This window comes from Dryobates pubescens, chromosome 10, assembly GCF_014839835.1.
Source record: "Dryobates pubescens isolate bDryPub1 chromosome 10, bDryPub1.pri, whole genome shotgun sequence".
Taxonomy (NCBI): domain Eukaryota; kingdom Metazoa; phylum Chordata; class Aves; order Piciformes; family Picidae; genus Dryobates; species Dryobates pubescens.
Window position 1 is genome coordinate 24,316,022 of NC_071621.1, and position 23,821 is coordinate 24,339,842.

Genomic DNA, 23,821 nt, shown 5'->3' on the forward strand with positions numbered 1-23,821 from the left:
TCTTTGTGGAGTTATTCAGTGATGGGATCCTGGTATATTGCTAAAGCATTAAGGAAATGAGATTTGAAGATGAGGTGGTAGTTAAATCATATTCAATATCCAGTGAGGTATTTTGGCAATCACATCAGAAAGTAAACTTGTAGCTGGAATGTAAGAAGGACTCGTGAGGCAGGAATACATGTGCTAGAAGCATTTTATGTGAGGCCTTCAAAGACTGATTTTCACATTGACGATTTATTTTCTTAGAAGATTTGAAATCCTGCAGAAACACTGCATATTCCTTCTAGGTTGTATTTTGGTTTGGTCTGACAGCTTAGGTGTGAGAAAATGTTTTCAAACAGTGCTAAATCAATGGTTTTGTAACAGTGTCAAGAGAGAGCTCATTTAAAAACCATCCCTGATGTTTCAAGAGTACTTGGTGGAAGGGCTTGTGAACAGTAACAACTGAACAACTGAAAGATAAGAGAAGATCTAAGATAAGTTTCTCTGAAGCTCCTGTGCTGAGGTCTGGCTGGTTTATGTTGCATGTTCATGCAAGGTCATTCAGCCTGGCTAATGTGGAGTAGTTCAGGGACAACATAAAGTTAGACTCAGTTTGCAAATAAAACAAGGGTATGTTCTCTAGTCATGATTAAGCAAATGAATGATTTAAGTAATGAAAATGTCTTCTAGGTAAAGTGAGAGTCAACTTAGTATTACCTGTTTTAACGAGACTCCTGGGAACTTCAGAACAGAGGAACATTTAGACAATTATTTTTGTCTTGTAAAATATGTTTATTTTACTTAAAAGCAATACATTTATTTGAAGACAGCAAGTGTCCCAGGAAATGAACCCAACTTGCAGCTGTAGCATTTCTGGTCATTCTTTTTGTCTTGGCTTTCCCTTCAGATGTGTGTTTACAACACCAACCAGTATTGCACAGGCTGTTCCCAAAGCAGTTATGTCCTAGAGCATTTGGGCATGCAGTATTGCAAGATCAAAATTATAGACTGTTTCTGATCTCAGCAGAAGGCTCAGGAGTTTTTAATATAACAGAGAACTGTAACACAATAAAATCTTTTCTGTGGTGCTGATGGACATGGTATGCAGTGGCTTAAGCAATGGGGGGTTTTACTGCCCCTGTAATTAGGTTGACTATCTGAAGAAACTACTCAGTTGGACTTGCTGGTAGCTCTACTAATACTGGATTTTCCTGTTTTCCCTGTAGCCTGCAACACGGCCACCTGTTCCAGCACACCAGGTACCCCCTTACAAAGCTGTGTCCGCCAGGTTCCGGCCGCTCACCTTTTCACAAAGTACCCCCATTGGCCTGGACCGGGTTGGACGAAGGCGGCAGATGAGAACATCGAATGGTAAGACGGACAAGGCTTTTTTAACTTGCTGGATCTCAATTTCATAATCCATCTTGGTCAGGAAGTAGATTCTAGTGTGGAACACGAAAGGTTGCAGACTTGCCCAGTGGCTAAGTAGACCCCAACTAAGTTCCTTTGTTTGTGAGTTTCCCATGAGTAGCTGTTGCGTTCACGTTAACACTTGTTTTTCGCATCTACTGTTTGGCACTGCTATGGTTTATTCTTTTGTGCTACTTATGCTTCTACTGTTTATACACATGCCTGAAGACAACAATATGAAGAAAGTAAGATACAATTTCATTTTCTGTTTGCCATGCATACAGCTTAGCAGACTTGACAGGCAAGCCTTAAATAATTAAGCAACTTGTTTCAGAGAACTGTGTGCAGTTGCATACCCAGTGGTGAGGGTAGCCCAACCAGGGTTCTGGCACATGATGGATAGGTTCTTGGAAAGATTGTCTTTTTGGAACCATTACCCTATATCACTCTCTGATGTCCTCCATGTATTTTTTTTTGCTGTAATTGTTCACTATTAGCATGCATCACTCTCTTGTGTTAATAGAAAGTACTATCTAGTATTAGTGGAACATTTCCTGGCAAGTGGGACCAGAAGAACCTGGGTTAATATTGTTTGTGTTCTTTCACACCTCTGTGAACATAATCTGAACAGCTGTTCACGTTTCAGTGGCCAGGGATCAAAAATAAAAGCACAATTTTCACTTCATATCCTTCACTGTTGATAGTGAGCAAAACACTACTGGGAACCTTCACTCTGCCTCTGTGTGGAAAGAGTAAGGGTGTCTGGATCAGGGCTTGTTGTGACCAAAGCAGGAAACTAACAAATAGCATTTTTGGTGTTTCTTTATTAAAATTAAACATAGATTTCCTAGACATTACTTGGTTTTTTTATGGTTCTAAACTGAGTTTTAGCTGCAATGGTGTCCAAATTCTGCTCAAAAAATCCCTCAGCTCCCTCAGTTTATGTAAGAAGCTGGTAAAATTTTCTGCTCTTCAGTAGAGCATGATAATTCTTTGCAGAAAGTGCTCTCCAAGGAACAGACTTGAGAATTTCTTACTGCAGCAATGAGACACATTTTATACACTGTGTTTGGATTTTCCTTTTAATTTATATTGTAGTAAAATATTGGGAACTACTTTAATACCCATGCCTGGAGGGTGTCCTTGCTATATGTATCTCAGTATACTTTATGATTCAGATTACACATGGAGGTAAATTAGCTATCTAATGCTGTGACCCGTGTTGAGGTGACGTGGTATCTCAGTCCCTGATTCCAGAAACACCACTCACAGAAAAACAAGTTTACCATGAGCTACTTTTGAAAACAAGGAGGTGCTTTAAGTAGTGTGGATTGGGAATTATTTTCCTCTTTTTCAGTTATCCCTTCCATTTCGTGTTTGGAAACCACATGAAACAATATTAGTTACCTAGACAACTGCCCCGAGAATATTATCTTTTCAGCTATTTAGCTTTTGAATAACTGGTCTCCTAAACATAAACATCAGTATGACAAATACACAAAGCAAGATATCTGCCACTTTTCATGACCATGAAGCTGAAGCAGTATTGATTATGGTAGATATGACTTTTATGCCCCATTACAATAAACATAGAAGTTGAGCAGGAAAAGCTGAAATCAAAGCTTTAAGGCAAGTTGGGAATATTGTGGACTTTGCACAGCAATTGCAGAGATTTGTTAAGTAGCTCCCCCAGAAAATAGTAAAGTGACTGGTGTCACATATTCTGATCTTTTCCCTTTTTCTCTTATATTCACAAGGCATTTCCTTGTCTTTGAACATGTGAGAGGTTTTTGTTTGCCTGTGTACAGTGAAATTTGAAAGCACAAAAGCCCTTTATTATAGAAAGAAATTCTAAACCCAAGCCCTGAAAACCAGAGGTATCTTATTTTAGTTACCTGCTGAAGCCAAATACACAGTATGTCTGCTTCTACAACAATGAGAGGTAGAACTGGAGGTGTAAAATTTTAGAAAAACAGCTGGCACAAGACAAAAAAAAAAATCATCCTACTGTAGGAGAAAGATCAACAACCAGGGCAACATGCAAGGGAAACTTCCCTGAATACTTAATGTTACTTTTGTGCTTAAAGGGTTACAAGTTTTTAATTCTATTAAAGAGATTACCTGTTTATCACAGCAGAGCAATTTTTAAAAGTGTCTTAAAAACCTAACCCATCCATTTTGCACATTGTGGTGTGGGACTTGATTTTGGCCAAATTAATTGGCAAACTCCTTTAGATAGTCTCAGCTTTGAGCAGGTAGGACGGGATTCAGCTCATGTTTAAGTCACCTAAATTTAGTTTAAATGTAGGTACCTACATAAGAGTTACCCATTAGAACACCTGTTACAGATAGTGAAGGCATGATTCAGTTACCCACCCCAGGGTCCAGTGCTGTGTAGGGTACCTGAGCATCTGCCTGCAGCTGGCAGATATGACTCGTTTAGACTCGAGGTGAGGAGAAAGTTCTTCACCAAGTGAGTCGTTCGTCATTGGAATGGGCTGCCCAGGGAGGTGGTGGAGTCACCATCCCTGGAGGTGTTCAAGAGGAGATTGGATGTGGCATTTGGTGTCATGGTCTAGTCATGAGGTCTGTGGAGACAGGTTGGACTCGATGATCCTCGAGGTCTCTTCCAACCTTAGTGATACTGTGACAGAGGACCTATGATAGACTTGTTCCTTTCTCCAGTGGCAGCTGGAGGCCAGCAGGATATCCAGAGTGCTAAAACAATAGTACTGATTGTGCTCAGTGAAGGTTAGAGTAGGAACTGCTTTTGGATGAGGTAGATTGCTCTCTCAGCTGTTTTAATTGTCACAAATATCTGCTGGTTCACTCAAATGAGGATTCTGACATTTAGATTAATCAATTCAGATGTCTTTTATTCAAGTGGTATCCTGTTCTGGATGTTTGCCTGCAACGTTAAACTTGATCAAGTTTATCCCATCAAAACTGGGTAACTGTGTGGAGCACAGCCCAAGAACTGAGGTGCAAACCAACTGCCTCCTGGGGAGAGTAGATTTTCAGGTTCTCCATTCCTATCAACAATCAGATAAACAAACTCCACCTTGGATAGGTTATTAGCCATGGAACTGAACAAAGAGAAGTTACTGATCACTTCCTCTAGGCTACCATTTCCTTGCTGCCCTGTCCCTGCTCCTCCACCCCAAAAAGTGAGGATGTTGTGCAGGAAATAAATTACCAGGCTCCTACACTGAGTGCTGTATTTGTGATTACCAGGAGGTGGATAGAATATGTATGACGTTGCAAGCAGCTCCATGGCGAATACTGTATTTTGTGGACAGAGTGCCTGAAAAGCTCAAGGAAGAAGAAACACTCATTGAGAAGACCTGAAGGGGCATGTTGAAATTCACTACCACAGGCTAAGCAGTCCCAGTGTTGCTGGGGACAAGAAAAGGTCTGGACTGGAATGTGATGGTTATGTGATACTTTGAAGGATGGGACTTGCAGCTGATGGGAAAAGATGAAAGCTGTGCTGGTGGGTAATGGGATTTAGTTGCATAGATAGCTGGGCTTCGTGATGCAGACAGGATGTAGCAGTGTGCTGAAAGCTGCTGGTGCATTAGATGAAGCATCTGGGCTGTCCTGAGGACTCCAGAGTGGAGGTGATAGTTGTAGGTGGGTGGGTACCAGGGAGAGTCTGATGGACAGGAGGCAGGCACTGGAGGGAGGTAAAATTGAAGCTGTCAGGTAGAAGAAGCTAAAAGACCAGAAGCCCAATGGTAAAGTTGTCCAAAGTGCTGCCAATAGCACATTCAGCATCAGACTGAGAGACCTTTTTACCTCTAGACACATTCATGCAGAAAGTTGTATTAAAAAGAGGATGATTGAGACTATTTATGAACTGAGGAATGTTTGAAATAAAAAGATGTTTTGTTTTCTAAACCAAAACAGGAGTAGGCTACTAACATGCAAATCAAGGATTACGGAGCAGTGTCTAAACAAAGAATTAGGAGAAAGCTAGCAAGGTGAAATAATACACAGTATAGGACAGTGCACCCTTTACGGCTGATGTCAATGATCACTGTATTCTGAAATGAAGGATGAGGCAGAAGCTGACAGAACTTAAGCAAGAAATATTCAGGAACTCTTGGACAAATGTTTAAATGGGATTTAGAAAAAGAGGCAACCCTATCAGTAGTAGTGAAAGCTTAAAAAGTAAGATGGAGAAGTAAACATATCTTAAAAGAAGCTAGATGGCACACATCAGAAATTTGGTTGAAGGAAGATCATCAGTGGGGCATAACCAGCATATCTTATCATCATTGTGCAAGCTGTACAGGAATTACAGAAAAGATTGTACCAGTGAAAGAGGTTCTTGAATGTATTAAAGACAGACTAAGAGCCAAATCAGATAAAAAAAAATTGACTGGATCTTCAAGTGCCACAGGATATGGCGACTAGAATGCCATGTCTAAACAGGAAAAAAGTATCATGACAGGATTAAATTTTGAAGCACTTAAAATCACCAGGATGGTGATAGTAACTGTGACAAATCAAAGACACCAGAGAAGTTTCAAGGGCAGCTAGCACAGTCATTATAAGGAGACTTAAATTGCCATTGTGTGGGTTAAGCACTCTTAGGGGGAACAATGCTATGGGTTTTAGGTGTACCATAAATTAATCCTTGGTGCAGCTAATCAGGAGATCTACAGAAAGGGAAACAACTCTTGAACCATTCCTGGGGTGTGTGCAGGATCACACATAATAGCTGTTTTGTAAGGATGGGATGTGTCTCACCTGACTCTACAGCCTTCTAAGCTTAACTAGGTGACCTTGACTGGAAGACACGGATAACTTAGGATGCTGTTCATTGACCAAATACAGAAAGACAGTGAATCTTGCCCTCTGTGTCCATAATGCTTTCTGAGCAAATATCCTTGTAGGGGTGAGAAGACTGAAAAAATCCAGTAGAGTAGTAAAACTTAGAAGAGGGAAAGTAAATAAAAGCAAAGTCCTTTATGTAACAAAGAAATTGAAAGGAGCAGAAAGTTGTGTTGAATGCTTGCAGGCAGCACAAAGGGTGCTCAAGGTCAACATGTTAGATGTTTAGAGCAAATTCGTGTCACCTGTCAAAACAGAATTTGGAAACACTAGAAAAGGGTTCTGTCATTAAACATAGGGGAAAAAGAATCTATTGGGGGGGAAATGAAAAAGAAAAAGGCGTCCTTCAGATTGCTGAACTGTATCCAAACAGAAAAAACCCAACAAACCCTCTGGCAATTTTGATGAAAAGCTACAGGGTATCTAAAACCAATGTCCTTTTTAAAAAAGATGAGTGCCTGGTAGACTGCCAGACAGTTTGTAGGCATTGTAAGTGACTGAGAAATGAAACCTGAGCTCAAATTAGATAAGGATCTGTGTCAAAATGTCAGTAAAAGTTTTGGTGTAACCAAATGAATAGTAACAAATTGCAGGAACCAAGACTTCTAACACAGGTTCCTGGAATGCGTTGATGATAATTTCCTTCTCTGGCTGGTTCAGAAGCCAGTGAAGAAAGGCACTAATACTGGACCTTGTTCTCACTAACAAGGAATGGCTGGTGGGGAATGTGAAACCCAAAGGCAGACACAGAATGGGTGAATTCAGGCTTTTTAGGGCAACAAGGAGGGTGAGCAGCAAGCTCACTACCCTGGACTTCAGAAGAGCAGGTTCTGGCCTTTTAGAATAGAATAGAATAGAATTAACCAGGTTGGAAAAGATCTCTGAGATCATTGAGTCCAACCTATCATCCAACACCACCTAATCAACTAAACCATGGCACCAAGTGCCCCATCCAGTCTCTTCCTAAACACCTCCAGTGATGGTGACTCCACCACCTCCCTGGGCAGCACATTCCAATGGGCAATCAATCTCTCTGTGTAGAATTTCTTCCTAACATCCAGTCTAAACCTCCCCTGGTGCAGCTTGAGACTGTGTCCTCTTGTTCTGGTGCTGGTTGCCTGGGAGAAGAGACCAACCCCTGCCTGTCTACAACCTCCCTTCAGGTAGTTGTAGAGAGCAAGTAGATCTCCTCTGAGCCTCCTCTTTTCCAGGCTAAGCAACCCCAGCTCCCTCAGACGCTCCTCATGGGGCTTGTGTTCCAAACCCTTCACCAACTTTGTTGCCCTTGTCTGGACATGTTCCAGCAAGTCAACATCTTTCCTAAACTGTGGTGCCCAGAACTGGACACAGTACTCGAGGTGTGGCCTAACCAGTGCAGTGTACAGCGGCAGAATGACCTCCCTGCTCCTGTTGGCCACACTGTTCCTGATACAGGCCAGGATGCCATTGTCCCTCTTGGCTGCCTGGGCACACTGCAGATCACAGATCTCTTAGAAATATTTCTTAATAGGGGGCTGGGATAAGAGGGAAGATCCTCCCATGCTTAAACAAGTGAGTAAGCGCTGAGTAAGAGGAGGAAGCGGTCGGTTTTCTTAAGGAGAGAGCTCCTGAGTGGAATCGGATGTTCAATGTTTTCACAAATAATGTGGGTAGGGAGGTACAGCTTGAAATTCTTGTTTGTGTGCTGAATTGTTCATGGTAGTAAGTGCATAAGCTGCTAGGAAGGAGTTGCAGAAGGAGTTCGTGGTACCAAGACACAATGCATTGCACTGGCAGCAGGTGCATTTGGTGCTGGTAAATGCAAGGTAGTGCATGCATGGAGGAGCAGGAGCTGGTATGCTTGCAGAAGGATGGACTTTGAGCTGCCATATTGCCAGTCAGGAAGAGACCTCGCAATCCAAAAATGCCAGCTCAGTGCATAGTAACAGTCAAAACAGTAAATAAAAGGAATTCGTAGGAATAGAATAGAGAACAAAACAGAAAGCCCCATTGTTCCACTGGTGTAGCATGTGGGGGGGCATCTCCCTTTTCCTTTCCACCTCAAAAAGCATTTTTCACAGGGGACGATACAGAGAAAGACAAAAGGACAAGGAAACTTATTCAGTGCCTGTGTGAGGAATGATTAACATGGTTAGGGCTCTGCAACTTGAAAAAAGGCACAGTAGGGGAATAAAAGTCTGATTGGCATAGGAAAAATGAACAGATTAATAGTTATTGTTTCCAATAGTGTAAGAACTGAAGGTCACCAAATGAAGTCATCAGAAGGCAAGTTCAAAATAAAAGATAGTTTCCACAGTCTATAAAGTTAAATAATGAAGCTAATTGCTGTATATGACATTTCACATCTCAAAAGTTTACAGAAATTCAGAAGGTGGTTTGAAAAATTCAGTTCATTAAGCTCGGATGTATCACTGCTGCCCCACGAGAGGTCTGACTCTGATTGCAGATAGCTGGAATTTAGGAAACTGCATCAGAATAAAGCCATTACATGCCTCCTCTGTTTTTATGTTCTTCTCTGGGCATTTGCTGCTTGGATGCTGTCAGAACAGTGGGTGGGAGGGACCTTTGGTCTACCCCAGGGTATCTACCCAGAGGGATGTCTAGAACTAGATTGTCTCGAAGCGAGTAAACTCTCTGTATTTTTACTATTTTAGTATGTGCTACCCACAGCCTTTTCAGAGTGCCCTGTGTAGTGGGTAAGCCAGCTCAGTATGCATTTGGGCAGGGTCACTGTGGACTGCCACTACAAAGGACAGCTGGTGCCTCCTCCTGTCCCTGGCCCATCCTGCAAGGAAACAAACCCACCACCAGCTCACCCTAAACGAGTACTTTTGTGGTGGTTCAGTTTGTGGCTGCACAGTTGCTAGAAATGCCTGTGCAGAGGAGAGAGAATAGATCCACCCTCCCTCCCCAGGCAGCATCCCGGGGTGGCACTGTGTTAGTCATCAGGCAAAAGCACAGCAGTCCATTCCGTTCTGCAAGAATCAAACCAAATGACATTTTAAGAGATAGCTTTTAATGTATCTTTTAGAAGAACTGTGTGGGGTTTGATCTCGTCGTCCTTTGGCAGTTCAGCAGGTTTTGCCATGCAGATAGGGGTTTAACACAGAGAGCTTGTGCTCTGCCCTGGCTGATTAAAGCATGAAGCCTTCACTTGTGGGTTCCAGGGCCACCAGCAGTTTAGCATGACTTCTCATTGCCGGTTTGTTTGTTTTCAAAGACTTGTGTCTAGCAAAATGTGTGGGGCTGTGTATAAACATCTCATAAAACATAGGGAATTCCACCCCCCACCCCCCCCCCCAGAAAGAGTGGTCAGGCATTGGAATTGGCTGCCCAAGGAGGTGGCTGAGTCACCAACCCTGGATGTTGTTAAAGGTCATTTGGATGTGGTGCTTGGGAATATGGTTTAGGGGTGAACTTTATAGAGTGGTGTTAGTGGTTGGACTTGGTGATCCTGAGGGTCTTTTCCCACATGAATGTTTCTGTGATTCAGTAGCCTGTTTTTATTGTATTCTACAACAAGTGTCCATGCAGCAAGAAATCTTAGGTATGTTTGGGGATGCAGAAGAGAATTCCTATCAGTCTCCTGTGCAGTGCAGCACAATCTGGAGTTTTGTAGGAAGATGCCATTAATATTGCAGGGCAATGTTTGGCCTTTTCTTCTCTTGTCTGACGCAGTGCTATGGAAAACCACGTGATTTGCGTGGGTGTTGAGAGGTTGCTGTGTGCAGAAATCCCTCCAGGGCTTTGTGAACACATCTCTGGAGGTTGCAGTCCCCAGTTAAAGGACAGATTCAGCTGAGCAACAGGGTTTGGAGGTAAAGAATGAGCTATAAAGGTTATAGAGGTTTCCAAATCCTAAATGTAGTGCTTTGTACAAGAGCAGCTTGTAGCAGGCTTTGCACTGTGCTGACGGGAGCAGCTCCTGCCTTTCCTTTCAGTGCAGGAACTGATCCAGCTTCACTGTAGAACCACAAAGATGTATAGGTGGTAAATACTGACCCATGGTGAATGAATGAGGTTGTATTGGGTCATTCCCAGTCAAAGCTGGACTATTGGCATGCTTTCTTGCTTCATTCCCTATTTTCTGGAGCAACTGAATTGAGTTGCTACTTCGAGAAACTGTTTCCATCCTCCCCTCTTTTTCTGGGAGACTAAACACTCCGGCTGCTTGTGCCCTAAATAATGATACAGCATTTGCCTGTGAAGCAAGAGAAGTCTTAATAGCTGTGCAAAAAATACCCTCATTGTTTGCTTCTACTAGGATTTGAATCAGTATAGTATAACACAGACACACCGATACTCTGAACAGTGTTGTAATACAAGGAACTCCCAGCTCCCATCCAAATAGTCTTTCCCTTTGAATTGCAGTCATTTGAATATAGATTGAAATCACATTAAGCAGCTTTAATGAAAAACAAATGTACTGCTTGGCTTGCTGTGTTCGAGACACTCAGGCACTTTGGGAGCGGTCTGGGCGGCTGCAGGCACAGCGTGGCCAGGGCCAGGCAGCCAGGTTTTTGTTTCTTTTCTGGAACTTCCTCCCTAAGGGCACCCCATGATGTCAGCAAGCCAGGAGCTGGCGGTGGCCAGGCTGAGCGCACGCTGCTGGCAGTTCCCAGCCAGGCTCAGCCTCCGAGGCAAAGCCGGGAGCTGAAGGCAGCAAACAGGCTGGTTCTTCACGCTGTGGGTAGCTCAGAGCCTTTTGTGATCCTCCGCCAGCCCTTCAGGACCGAGCATCACCTGTTAGGGGTCAAACCCTTGCCCCGGAGACGAGTCTGACGGCAGCATGGTAGCCAGGGGGGGAGTGGCACGATTTTGGAGTCTGGAGAGCCTTCAGATGGGTGCGTGTGAGTAGAACATACTCTCTCTTTTGCAGTGTTTTTAGATTGAACTGGCAGTCAAGGGGGCTGATTCTGATCACACCTATACAGCATCATCCACGGTAGCCTGCTGTCTCTCACTAGTGACCAAACCGCTACGAGATGAGAACCCCATGCTGGCTCCTAAGCTTTTGCATCCCGTTGGTGCGATCGGGAAAGTCCCCCCAACCCCCCCCCACCTCTGATATTTCTGTCTATAAACAATAGAGGAATAGATGCAGAATACAAGTGACTGGCTTTGCTTAACTATGAAGACAATGTAAGCTTGTTGATTTGGTACAGAATAATGAACAGTTATCGGTCCCTAGATCAGTCATTTTTCATCTGGAGCCAAAATGAATTAGGTTATTTTGATGTGTTACTGTAACTGAAACAAACCAGTACTGGCACTACAGTGAAGATGTATAAAGGAGTAATATATATATATATATATATATATATATATATGTATATATATGTATATGTATAGTGTTGCTTTATAATCTAAAAATTGACATAGTGTATTATTTATTTGCAGATTTAAAAATAAATACATAAATAAAGCAGTCTCAGTGAGTTTCACCAGGTCTGTTTTCAAAGTTTACCAGTGCTCAGATTTATGATTCTATAAGGGGAAAAAAAATCCTTAAAGAAAAGGGATTCTACATCCTCCCTGGTTAGGCAGATGATACCATTAATGTGCTTACGTATCTAAAATGCTGGGGAGTAGATCTTGTGCAAATTATCACCCAAATGACAAAAGATGCTAGTGATGGTATGAACACCCATAACAAGAGAGTGAATTCCTATAAGGTGAATAATGGGTAGGCAATGGCATGCCTCTTAGTTGTGTAGGTTTGTGGAGTAAAGCCAGAAGTCATCTCTTTGTGACTCAGCCATGTGGAGCCCAGAGCTCGTCAGGCAGGTGATACCCAGGCTTGAAGCAGAGCAGCGAAGAGGCAGGGTCAGAGACCTGCTGCTCAGCCTTGCTTCTAGGTAGAAGGGAAAGGTTAAATAAGTCCACTTATACATCCAGGCTCTCTGGAGTGAGAGAGATGCTCTGTAGACTGCATGCAAGTTATGTGGGACACAGAAACCATTAGAAAAAGAGTTCAACGCTAGCAGCCCATTCAGAGATTTGTAAAAATTATTCTTATTTTTAATTTTTGATCACTGTATGATCTTCAGAATCCCTGGGTTAGGCCTGCCATAGGAATAAATCTTTAAGGATAAACTAACATGGTCACAATGCTTCTTTATCATTTGCTCATCTCCTGATCTGGTTAAACTGGCTTTCAAAAGCAAACCTCCTCTGGAAAGCTCTGTCACTGAGCAGTGTCAATGTGAGTCAGTGAGTATTGCTTGGTACTGATACCAGTCCCTAGTCCTATTTATCTGACAGAACAGAGATGATCACCAAAAGGATTGACTACCCTGTGACATATCCCAAACAAGCTTTACAGTCCTACACAGTAACTGCAGGTTTACATGTGCGTAGTGGCAGTCATGTACATGACAGTTCTCTTGGTTTGTGTGGCTGTGTAGTAAGATAAAGTCCAAACCAAGTTTTTCTTTGTGATTTGGGGCATTCAGAACAAGTTTTAACTCAGGCAGTTTCACTGCTCAGTTTAGACTCCCTGTCCCCTAAGGCCTCCCCTGAATATCTCAGTCCTGATGGAGCCTCCCCTGGCACATGGGAGAGGTGGCAGCAGCTCACTCAGAGCAGGGCTGCATTCTGTGGGCTGTGCACCCCTCACTAGGAACAGAGGTGTTGGGTAGTTACACCCCTGCAAAGGATGTGATATGTGAGGATGTGATTGCACCCAGCCTGGGGCTGACAGCAGCCCCCTTCCAGTGGTCCATTGGAGCTGTCTCATCTGCCATGTGGGAAACAGCATGGATTCAGGGCATCTGAGATTTTTTTCTGGGTAAAAAATTATATACCGGTTGTAATCCTAGTTTTCATGGGAAAAAAAAAAAAAAAGAAGACAGAATTTCTAATTTTTATCAGCTGCTACAAGAGAAGATTCCAAAGAAGAACAAAAAGTGTTTAATGGTGGAAAAGTGATTTTCCTGAGAGCTCTGCTGCCCTCCTCTTCTGCTGTTATTGTTATATTAGTGACAACAAAGGCAACTTCTTAGCGATTCCTCTTGCATTGTTTGTTGGTTTTGGTTTTGTCTTCTCAATCATAAAAAAGATGAAGCAAACAGCTGTTGCACCTTTGTTTTAGTTGCTGCAGATGGTGGGACTGAATCTTCAGCCTTAGTGGATGATAATGGCAGTGAGGAAGATTACAGTTACGAGGAGCTCTGCCAAGCCACTCCCAGGTACCTGCAGCCTGGAGGGGAACAGCTAGCAATTAATGAGGTAATGTCCTGGGCCTTGCGTTGCTGTAACAACAGGGGGGGTGGGTGTCTGTTTTCCACAGGTCTGAGGTTTCATGTTAATAAAAAGTGCAATAGCAGTAGGCAGCATAGCAAAGAACCCAGCAGTCCTGGTGTCTTGTCTCTGGCAGGGCCCATGAGCAGATGTCAAGGGAAGAGCACAAGGACTAGTACCTCACTGGGAGTGTAAATCATTAGCCTATGTAACTGCTCTGGAGTAAGACTCTTATTGTTCTCAATAATAAATATACACACAAAATTGTGGCTCTGAGCAACCTGATGTAGTGTGAGGTGTCCCTGCCCCATGGCAGGGGGGTTGGAACTGGGTGATCCTTGAGGTCCTTTCCAACCCTAGCAATTCTATGAAAATTCTGAAAATCCAGCATTTTAATTTTATCCTGTAGTAGGAGTAATCATGGGCACTCTGGTGAGGTATTTTGATCTTTTAGTAACTCATAAGCAGTTTGTTATCTGTCTGTCCTTCACAACCTCATTTTCTTCCCATCTCAGCTGATCAGCGATGGCAGCATTGTCTATGCAGAAGCTCTCTGGGACCATGTGACTATGGATGATCAAGAGCTGGGCTTCAAAGCTGGAGATGTCATTAGAGTTCTAGAAGCTTCCAACAAAGACTGGTGGTGGGGAAGAAATGAAGACAAGGAAGCCTGGTTTCCAGCTAGCTTTGTCAGGGTGAGTAGCTAACTTGCTTTTGAACCATTCACATAAGATTCCCAGCAGAGGACCACAGCATTGGCCATGGCAGTACATTTAAGTGAAGGTTGTGATTCTTAGCATCTTTGTATCTGAACATCAGTAACATAACTCCTAATGGCTTCTCAAGGGAAAAAGCAATAGAGTTGCACCCCAAAATCTCTTAACTTTTTTAATGCCTTTTACTCTGGCTTCTTCTTTTATGTGGTCCTTTTGTAACTAAAGGAATTTCTCAAGCAGAAATGAAGGTGGCAGGAAGCTCAACAAGGATCAATCAGTGTATACAGAGACAAGATGCAGCAGTTTTCATGATGGAAGTGGAGAAATCTATGCTGCAGGGATTTCTTGGTAAAATAGGGCTTCATTTATTATCACAAAATTGTATAGGAATCTGGTTCACAGTTTGAAGTCCCCATTCAGAACTCAGCCAGATTAATGGCAGAGTAACTCTTGAATATTGTAAAATTGAACTATGTTTGAGAAATGAAAGTACTTTTTGAGAGCCTGTGGTGAAGCTTGGGCTACACTGTATGAAGTACTACATGCAAGAGAGGTTCCTGCCTTTCCTTTTCTAGATCTCCAGCCAAGAATGGGAAAGCAGACAAAAGGTGGAAAAGGAGATGCTGTTATCCACATCATATAGATGGGGCAGTGGGGCAGAGGGAAACTGATGAAAAGTGAGTTTTCTGTGCTTGTAACTTTTGCCTGCGTGCTGGGCTGGCAAAAATAGCACATAAACTGTTAGTGAGGGTAAGAAGTAAGCTTAAGTCTGAAAAATGCACAGGCAACACAATATGGTATCTCTCAGATACTGTGAGTAGACAGCCATGTATTTAACCAGACAGAAATGTCAACACTTTATTTGAATATGCAGTGGGTAGAATGAGATAAATCCGGTTGTGGACTCCTCTCTGTAAGGTAAGAATGGCAACATTCCTGTAGCAAGTTCTCTGTAAGAAGTTTGTAACTGTTTTATCACATTTTGTGAAAGTTTGCTATTCTACTCTAACTTGCTTTGTTTGTTCTGGCTGCAGCTGCGAGTTAATCAGGAAGAAGTGCCAGAAAATTGTAATAGTATCCAGGATGAAGAACAAGATGCAGATATTAGCAAGCATCGTCAGAAAATAGCTGAAAACAAGGACCAGATGAGAACCAATGTTATACAGGAAATTATGAACACAGAACGAGTCTATATCAAGCACCTCAAGGACATCTGTGAGGTACATGCTTTAACCTGAGGACATTCTGATGACCTCATATGAACAAAACATCCCATATAAGCTCAGAGCTGAAGTGGTTTCTCATATCACACTATTCCAAATTGCACTTCTGAGGCTGTCAGTCAGATCCTTCTTGTGTCCTCTTAAAGCTTTCCTCTCTGCAGACTGCCACAAGGAAACAGTTCCTTTAAAAACAAACAAACAAAAACTAAACACCCTTCCACTTTTGACATGGAAATGTGCTTTGCTTATCTGGCTGCTATTTCCATAATAATGAGAGAAGGAAGTCCAGTTTATGTAGAACTTTTTGCCTCTGGGTTCAGATAGGAAACTTAGAGTAACTTTAATAAAATGAATTAAAGTTCAGGGAAAAAACTTTTTAAAAGTAACTTGCAGAGAGTGTTTGCTGGGTAAGATTTTTTTTTTCTCCCCTCCAACAATGATTTTTGCTGGAAGCTACAAAGAAGTCTTTCATGGGGTTTTAAAACTACCTTCCTTGTTTGAACCATGAAATGGAGGGGGTTTTCTGCTTTTTTTTGTTCAAGTTTTGCTGAAGGCCTACACTTGGGCAAGAAGCTTCTCAGTACATTTCACCGAAGTTTGCTTCTGCTGACGTGGACTGTGACACACTTGACCTGTATTTGACTTGTATTTGTTGTTAGCATCTGGAAGGGTGCTAAGCAACCTACCAAAATATTCTTTGTACCCTTAGTTTGCTATTTGTTATGTCCACCGCTCATCATGGCATTCTTCATGGGCAGTAACATGGGGTGGTTTTTGTTTGGTTGCCTTTTTTTTTTAGATCAGCCTTTTTTTATGCACTTTAAAGAAAAGGGAAAATACAATAAAAAGGTAAAAATGGGTTTCTAATTGGGCAATTTCAAAACATGAAATGTAAGTTTTGTCATTTAGATTCAGTGTTTATTTAAACTAGTAAGCTTGTCTGCGTGCCTAAAAGATCAGAATGGAATTTGAACACAAAGCTGTGTTGCTGCCATGATTAGCCAAGTTCCAGGGCATGACTTCCATATTTTACTTACCTATTAGTTCTTAAACTGATGTAAGTAACTAATAGATACAGTCCATACCTCCTTTTTAAAAAAGCAAACATAACTCTGAGTTTAGTACAAGAGTGTAAACACACGTTTTCCAAGGAGAGAAGTGATGGTCCATGTTCAACATATGAGGTAGAGATGGTCTGCTTTCCTCAGAGGGAATCTGTGGGGTGGTTCAAGCAGGACGTATGACTGAAATATATTCAGTCGAAGCCAGAACAGCCAGAACAACTACAGATAGTAATCCAAAAATGCATTCAAGAAACGTCTGCAGTCCAGATTTCAAGAGCTGCACAGAAATTAGTTTTCCTTGTCACAGTCATCCTCCTAACATTAGTAAATGTGGTGGCTGGCTTGCGGCATTGCCACTGCACATCTCCCAGAGCACATGGCTGTGGAGGAGACAGGAATATTCATAACAATAAGCAATATTCAGAGTTGCTTCCTGGTAAACCTCACTGTAGCAATTGCAAGGCTTTATACAAACTGATTTGGGGAAAACCCACCTGAGAGCACTGGAGCAAAAGGTAACCAGGTAACCAGATCATACCAGTTAACCTTTGCACTCATCTGTACCCCAGCAGGTAACTGGTACGAGAACATGAGCACAGCTGCTCCTGCATATTCAGCCTCTGCACTCCTCCTTGCCACGCTCAGGTTTGAGGAACAGTTAGCTACCTGAGGATGTGCTGGCTGTGTCTGGCAGCTACTGCTGCATGTTTCAGCCTTAAGAGGTCCTGGATTGTACCCTTGCTTCTTAGCTGTGTGAATGCTGATGCGACCTAATGCTGGTTACTGATGGCAGAGCAGCATTTGCTCTGAGGGCATTTTGAAACTGGAGGGCTCAGTTGTGTTTCTCCTTAACAGTGGATATGATAAAGTGAATGGGACCCTGTGATGTTCTTACAAGAGAAGTAGTATGGAAAAGTGTTTGTATTTTAGTATGCAGTCTTGGTAATACTATTACTTCCTGCCAATACTGTATGGATTGTACCAAGCAGCAACATTCTGAATGCATTGTAATATGTTCTTTTTCTGCTTCCCTTGCTTAGGCTGTGCCATATTTGACTACTGGTTAAGGAACCAGTACTTTAGTCCTAGTATAAATTGGGTTTATGTTAAAAGGTTTAGGGTTTGTTCTTATGTGCAAAGGGAAGAACTGTTATGGCATGGATAAATTGCTGTGAGAAAGCTCAGCAGCTGAAGTAGTATCATGGATAGGGTCTTAGACTGGGCACATCTCCAGCTTGGCAGGGAGTCACAACAAGGAGAGGCAAATGGGCTTTACACACACTGCAGGGCTCTGGTTCCCTGACTCATTTGCGGACTGCAAGAATCAACATGTAAATGTTTCAGATGCAAATCTGACATTGCATGTCCATGTGTATGTGCATGGCTGGGAAACCACTCACCTGCCCATAGATCACAGGGGTTTTGCCAGCTCAGATGTGCTTGGTCAGGACTGAACCTGTTTTCACCTCTTCAGACTAAAGAGGGTTTTGAAATTTCATTTCCAGGGTTATATTCGTCAGTGTCGCAAACACACAGGAATGTTCACCACAGCTCAGCTAAGCACCATCTTTGGAAATATTGAAGATATTTACAAGTTCCAAAGGAAGTTTCTGAAGGATCTTGAGAAACAGTACAACAAAGAGGAACCTCACCTAAGTGAAATAGGGTCATGTTTTCTTCAACATGTACGTAGCAAAGATCAGTTTTATTTGTGAAGTTAACAAAATGTGCTAGGAAAATGCTGAGTTGCCATGGTAGGAGGGGATTTTGGTAAAAAATGCTTATCAAATGCTCAATTATGTATAGATAGCACTTCAGAATGTGAAATTATATAATTAACTTTTTTTTGTTGTTTTGTTTACATTTCTCCTCATCTTTAGCAGTCATGCAACTTTGTACACAATAATTCTAAATTTCCTTTTCAAAACTGTAATAACCACAGATGAGCAGGACTATTTTGCAGTGATCTCATATTGGGCATGCAAAAACTTTCTAAAGAAAGTAAGGGAAGAAGGTGGTGAGCAAGGAGGCTGTGAGTTCATGATAAACACTTGCTAAGCCTATAGCTGTCCTCCCTGAAGAAAAGTTCTTCTTAAAGTGGGTTTGGTTATCTTGACTCCATAGAGGCCCGTATTTCTGTGTGCTTTCCACAGAAGGTATGCAGTTTTGACAGTTACAAAGTAGAGTTCTGCGTATTTTCAAAGTTGATCAGCCTGCAAACAACATAGAAAATCAACTGTGTCCAGTTCTGGGCCCTCAGTTTAGGAAAGATGTTGAGTTGCTGATACATGTCCAGAGAAGGGCAACAAAGCTGCTGAGGACTTTAGAGCACAAGCCCTATGAGGAGAGGCTGAGGGAGCTGGGGTTGCTTAGCCTGGAGAAGAGGAGGCTCAGGGGAGACCTTATTGCTGTCTACAACTACCTGAAGGGAGGTTGTAGACAGCCAGGGGTTGGTCTCTTCTCCCAGGCAACCACCAACAGAACAAGAGGACACAGTCTCAATCTGCACCAGGGGCTGGATGTTAGGAAAGAAGTTCTTCATAGAAAGAGTGATTGGCCCTTGGAATGGATTGCCCAGGGAGGTGGTGGAGTCACCATCACTGGAAGTGTTTAGGAAGACTGGATGAGGCACTTGGTGCCATGGTTTAGTTGATTAGATAGTGTTGGATGATAGGTTGGACTCGATGATCTCAAAGGTCTTTTCCAACCTGGTTAATTCTATTCTATTCTACTCTATTCTAATCAGAAACGACAGATGTTACAAAAATATCTTTCTTCCTTTATAGGCAAATACTTTGGCTAAAACTTTGGTGTGTTTTATTTTTTTAATAGCAAGAAGGCTTTGCTATTTATTCAGAGTACTGCAACAATCATCCCAGTGCCTGCATTGAGCTTTCCAGACTAATGAAGCAGGGCAAATACCGTCACTTCTTTGAGGCCTGTCGCCTGCTTCAGCAGATGATTGACATTGCCATTGATGGTTTTCTTCTCACGCCCGTTCAGAAAATCTGCAAGTACCCTCTGCAGCTTGCAGAATTGCTCAAATACACCACTCAGGAGCACAGGTGAGAGAATGAATAAACCCAAATCTTATAATATTAGTAACACCTAAACTTTCTGGGTGACACAGCACTGAGGCTTTTGAGATCAGAAACAAAACTCCCATTGATCATTATAGATTGGAGCTCCTAACTAGAAAGGCATCTTTAAACCATCAGAAACAGAAACAGGATCTGAAAATGCAGTACAGAGGGCTGGCAGGATTCAAGATAGAATGAGGAATAAGTGAAAGAGGGAGGAGGAAAGGAAGAAGGTACTGAAATAGAATTCAGAGAGGGATGTAAAACAGAGAAGAAGCCAGTGTGCCAAAGAGACAAAGGAGAAGGAAATCCACAGAAGAAAGTGAGAAGCTGCTTAAATGTGGATACAAGAAAAGATAAAGAGTGCCTTAGGGAAAAACAGAGTCTGAGCAACTTTGGGAGTAATGCTTTTTAGAAAGTTATTAATAAATACTGCCTTTGTTTGCAGTAAAATCTAGATATTAGATTTTCAGATGGGATAAATGAAATTGCAGGCTATTAGCATTTCTGGTATACCACATGGCTGATTAAATCTGACCAAGTTAAGATTTTATCTTTAAATGTCTACCTTTTCACCATGTGCAACTGCAAGAAAAATGTTCCACTGTGACCCCTGTGCCTGAAGTCCAAACACAGCCTGAGGCGATTCTTCCCTGGTCACAGTCTGCACTTTTTTAACCTTGAGAAACTCTTCTTGGAGACTGGGATTTTTGCCAGGGGCAAAATATAGGGGATGTGAAGTGCTGACATGCAGGTGTGAAATGCCTCCATCTAGTTCTGTGGCTACCTGGGAAGTCCTGAAAGAACAATTGCTACTGCAAATACCTCTTTCACTGCTGCTAATTTTAGAGAATTATTCTGTGAGCTATTAAACCTGCAGATGAAGTGACAGCAAGGTTTTACCACCTTTCACCCATAGTACCCGTTTTCCTTTTCTGTAATACAGCATCCAGAAATGCCTGCAAGTACAGACAGGCACCCAGCGTACAGAGATGCTCACAAACAGCCAGACCTATACCCACATAGAGCCTTGCTAATGCTCCAGCCAGCTGAGTTTTTTTTGGTGGCTTTTTGTTTTGTATTCATAAACATTTGAAGATCTGACATGCACAGCCTGCTAGTCCAGCAAGTGTGGAATAATGTACACACTAACAGAGAAAGAAGGAACTGAGATAAGGAAGTGCAAGAGCAGCAGCATGGATGTCACCTTGTATGATATCTCCCTGATGCTAGTGGGATCCTGTTATTGTTAATCTCACTTTTTGTATGTAGTGTGACAGAAAAGAGTTTTCACAGATACAGACAGGAGAGCAAGACATAGATTTAGAAGGGGAGAAGCAGCAGCTGATGAAAATAGGAACTGAGACAGAAGCAGATAAAAAGGACAGCGAGGCTGACCCCTTTGCAGGGTTTATTTCTGGCTTGTGCTGTTTTCTGCAAGAGGTGTTCTGATAAAGGAGAGAAAGCAGCTGCTCTGCTGGGATGCTTAAGGCAAGAAATACGTCTCCTTCCTTCTCTCTTCTCAGAGACTCCATTTGAGGGGGGTGAAGGAGTGATGGATGCTCTTCAAAGGGGAACAAAAACCTGCCTAGAGATTGCAGAGATTCATAAGTATGTGGAGAAGGTCAGGGAAAGAAGGAGGGGAGCAGACCAATGGAAGAAGGGCAGGAAGCTTGCATTTGACCTGGAGCAGGCAGGGGAAAGTGACTGTCTTGGCTCTTGCACATTAGTTGCATGAAAGCAGGCCACTTTGTCAGCATTTTCTCCTTTAATTTCTCTCTGGTGCTGCATTCTTGGTTCTTTGCTCACCCTGTTTGAGGTTGCTTTGGATACCTTTTTCTGTCCATATAGCATTATTTGTTTGCATTCACTGACACAGCCATTGGAAACAGGACATTAAAGACACAGTTGTTAAAACTGATTACATTAATGCCCTTCCCAATGGAATCCTACAAAAATCTCACTTTAAAACAACTTTTTTGGGGTGAACTGTAAGTATCACCGAAGTCAATGGGAATTTTACCATTGTTTTCAGCAGAGACAGCATTGCAGTTAATCTGCCTCCTCTTCCTTCTTCTAGCAGTTATTTTCAAAGCCTAGCAGTGCAGACTCTGTGAAAGGGTCAGGATAGATGAGAATCAGGTTTCTCTTACTTAAGTACCCTGAATAGATGGATAAGTGGGCAGCGCAGGCTGATAATTCAAGTACTGTGTCACAGTTTATGATTGCATCACATCCATTGCATAAGTGATCTTTGAAAAGTGCCTGCATTTATTTCACAGTGATTACAACAATATAAAAGCTGCATATGAGGCTATGAAGAATGTAGCATGCCTGATCAATGAGCGAAAACGAAGACTAGAAAGCATAGACAAGATTGCACGTTGGCAAGTCTCTATCGTGGACTGGGAGGTAAGAGCCTGCCCCTTTCCTGGGCAAAGGTACTGTGTACAGTACTTCATGTCCTGTCTGTGGCTTCCAGGCTGTGTCTTTCTGCATAGTAAGTAGTTTATGGTGTCTACTTTCCAACTGGACATTGCTAAGTTAAAAGTCCATTTGCTTTATTTGCAGTGATTCTGTTACTGATTACCTTGTTTGTAAATGAGGAAGAGCAGTATCTATGAACATGGACACTTTTCTTTGAGATGACAAAAAGAGGGATGTTTTTAAAATGCTAGACCTATAGAATCTCCTTTGGATTTTTGGTAGCTGTGTCAGAACTCGAACCTATTTCACTGATTTTACTGAGCTTCCCTCAGATTTATGCAGAAACAAAGGAGAGCAGAATCACATTCCTTGAGTTTGCATGGAGGTTATCTGCATTCTGTGACAATTTCAAATCTAATAACAAAAATACACAAAAAACCCAGGTGAACATAAGACTTGATTATAAAACTGGTTAGGCATACAGAAAGATCTTAAAATATTATTTCCTTACTACCTATCTATGTGTGTCTTCTTAGGGGCCAGATGTGTTAGCCCGAAGCTCAGAACTGATCCATTCAGGAGAACTGACCAAAATATCAAAGCAAGGCAAAAGCCAGCAGAGGACTTTCTTCCTTTTTGACCATCAGCTTGTGTTCTGCAAGAAGGACTTACTGAGGAGGGACATCTTGTATTATAAAGATCGTATTGACATGGATGAGATGGAAATTGTGGACACTGAAGATGGCAGAGACAAGGACTTTAACATTAATATCAAGAATGCTTTTAAGATAATAAACAGAGCAACAGAAGAGATTCATTTATTCTGTGCAAAAAAGCAGGAGGATAAAAAGAGATGGATGGAGGCATGTGAAAGTGAAAGAAGAAGAGTTCAGGAAGATAAGGAGATGGGTGAGTAGGAGGATTTCCTCTCTAAAAAGTGGTAAAAACAAAGGTGAATGTGTTTGCTTTTACACTTCTTTATGCTTTGGGCAGATGTGCACTCAGCCTTCTGGGTTTGGTGTATTTTTCTTACCCAACATGACCTTTAGCTGTGTAAGTGAAGCCTATTCAGGTGTGTTTACCATGTCATTGTGGGACAAAGGTCCAGGGCAGTTAGCTGTGACATCCGTGTCACAGTGTAGCCCATGTAATTCTGGTGTTTTATGGAGCAGAATGAGATATGAGATATGAGAAGATGCAATTCATAAAGACCAATCAATAATAAAAAGAGAAATGTAGCCTAACCTTGAGTGAGCAGGGTGAAAAGGAAGCAAATGCTAGGATCAGCTTTAGACCCATACTCTGTGGGACACTCTAAGGTCTTCTGTGTGAATGTACATTTAGGATTGCTGTTTTTTTCATCATCTTTTCACACTTCCCTTAAGATCAGTGACAAAAACCCCAGCAAAATTCCATTGGTAAAACATGCACAAAGAAGACAACAACACTTCCATATTCCCAAATAAGTAATGAAAATATTAGTGCATCTGTGTGTATTGACTGCATGAGAACTCCTTTGTATAACACTTGCCAGGCTCAGGCTTTGGATGACAGCAGGTTAAAATTGGAAGTGCAGCTCAGTGGAAAAACTCAGAAATTCTTAACATTTAAACAAGATTCCAAATCTCATATTCCTTGTTCATTTAAAACACCAAGTCAGAAGAACAGCAAGGCAGGAAAAACCCCAAGATTACAAATATAAACCTTTTGAGCTTAGCAGCCTTCTCTTGTTTGATATTGTTAATACAACAAAAGTAAGGTTTCCTCCATATGTGTCGTAGATAGTTCATAAGCTGAAGGATTCTAAAAGCAAATTTAACTCTTCTCTATTGCACCAC

General features: G+C 42.0%; 1 protein-coding gene across 7 annotated transcripts in view; it reads left to right on the forward strand.

The window, feature by feature from the left end:
- SPATA13 (spermatogenesis associated 13) overlaps positions 1-23,821 on the forward strand; it is a 153,791-nt gene that overhangs the window by 124,177 nt on the left and 5,793 nt on the right. For 5 of the 7 annotated variants that reach the window (XM_054164531.1, XM_054164533.1, XM_054164535.1 and 2 more), the window contains 8 exons: positions 1,209-1,353; positions 13,325-13,461; positions 13,989-14,168; positions 15,224-15,409; positions 17,982-18,161; positions 19,309-19,541; positions 21,839-21,968; positions 22,520-22,892. In XM_054164531.1, the coding sequence (XP_054020506.1) occupies positions 1,209-1,353; positions 13,325-13,461; positions 13,989-14,168; positions 15,224-15,409; positions 17,982-18,161; positions 19,309-19,541; positions 21,839-21,968; positions 22,520-22,892 (1,564 nt within the window). Of the gene's footprint in view, positions 1-1,208; positions 1,354-10,858; positions 11,082-13,324; positions 13,462-13,988; positions 14,169-15,223; positions 15,410-17,981; positions 18,162-19,308; positions 19,542-21,838; positions 21,969-22,519; positions 22,893-23,821 lie in introns of those variants that run through there. The other 2 variants (XM_054164537.1, XM_054164538.1) reach the window with 2 other exon arrangements.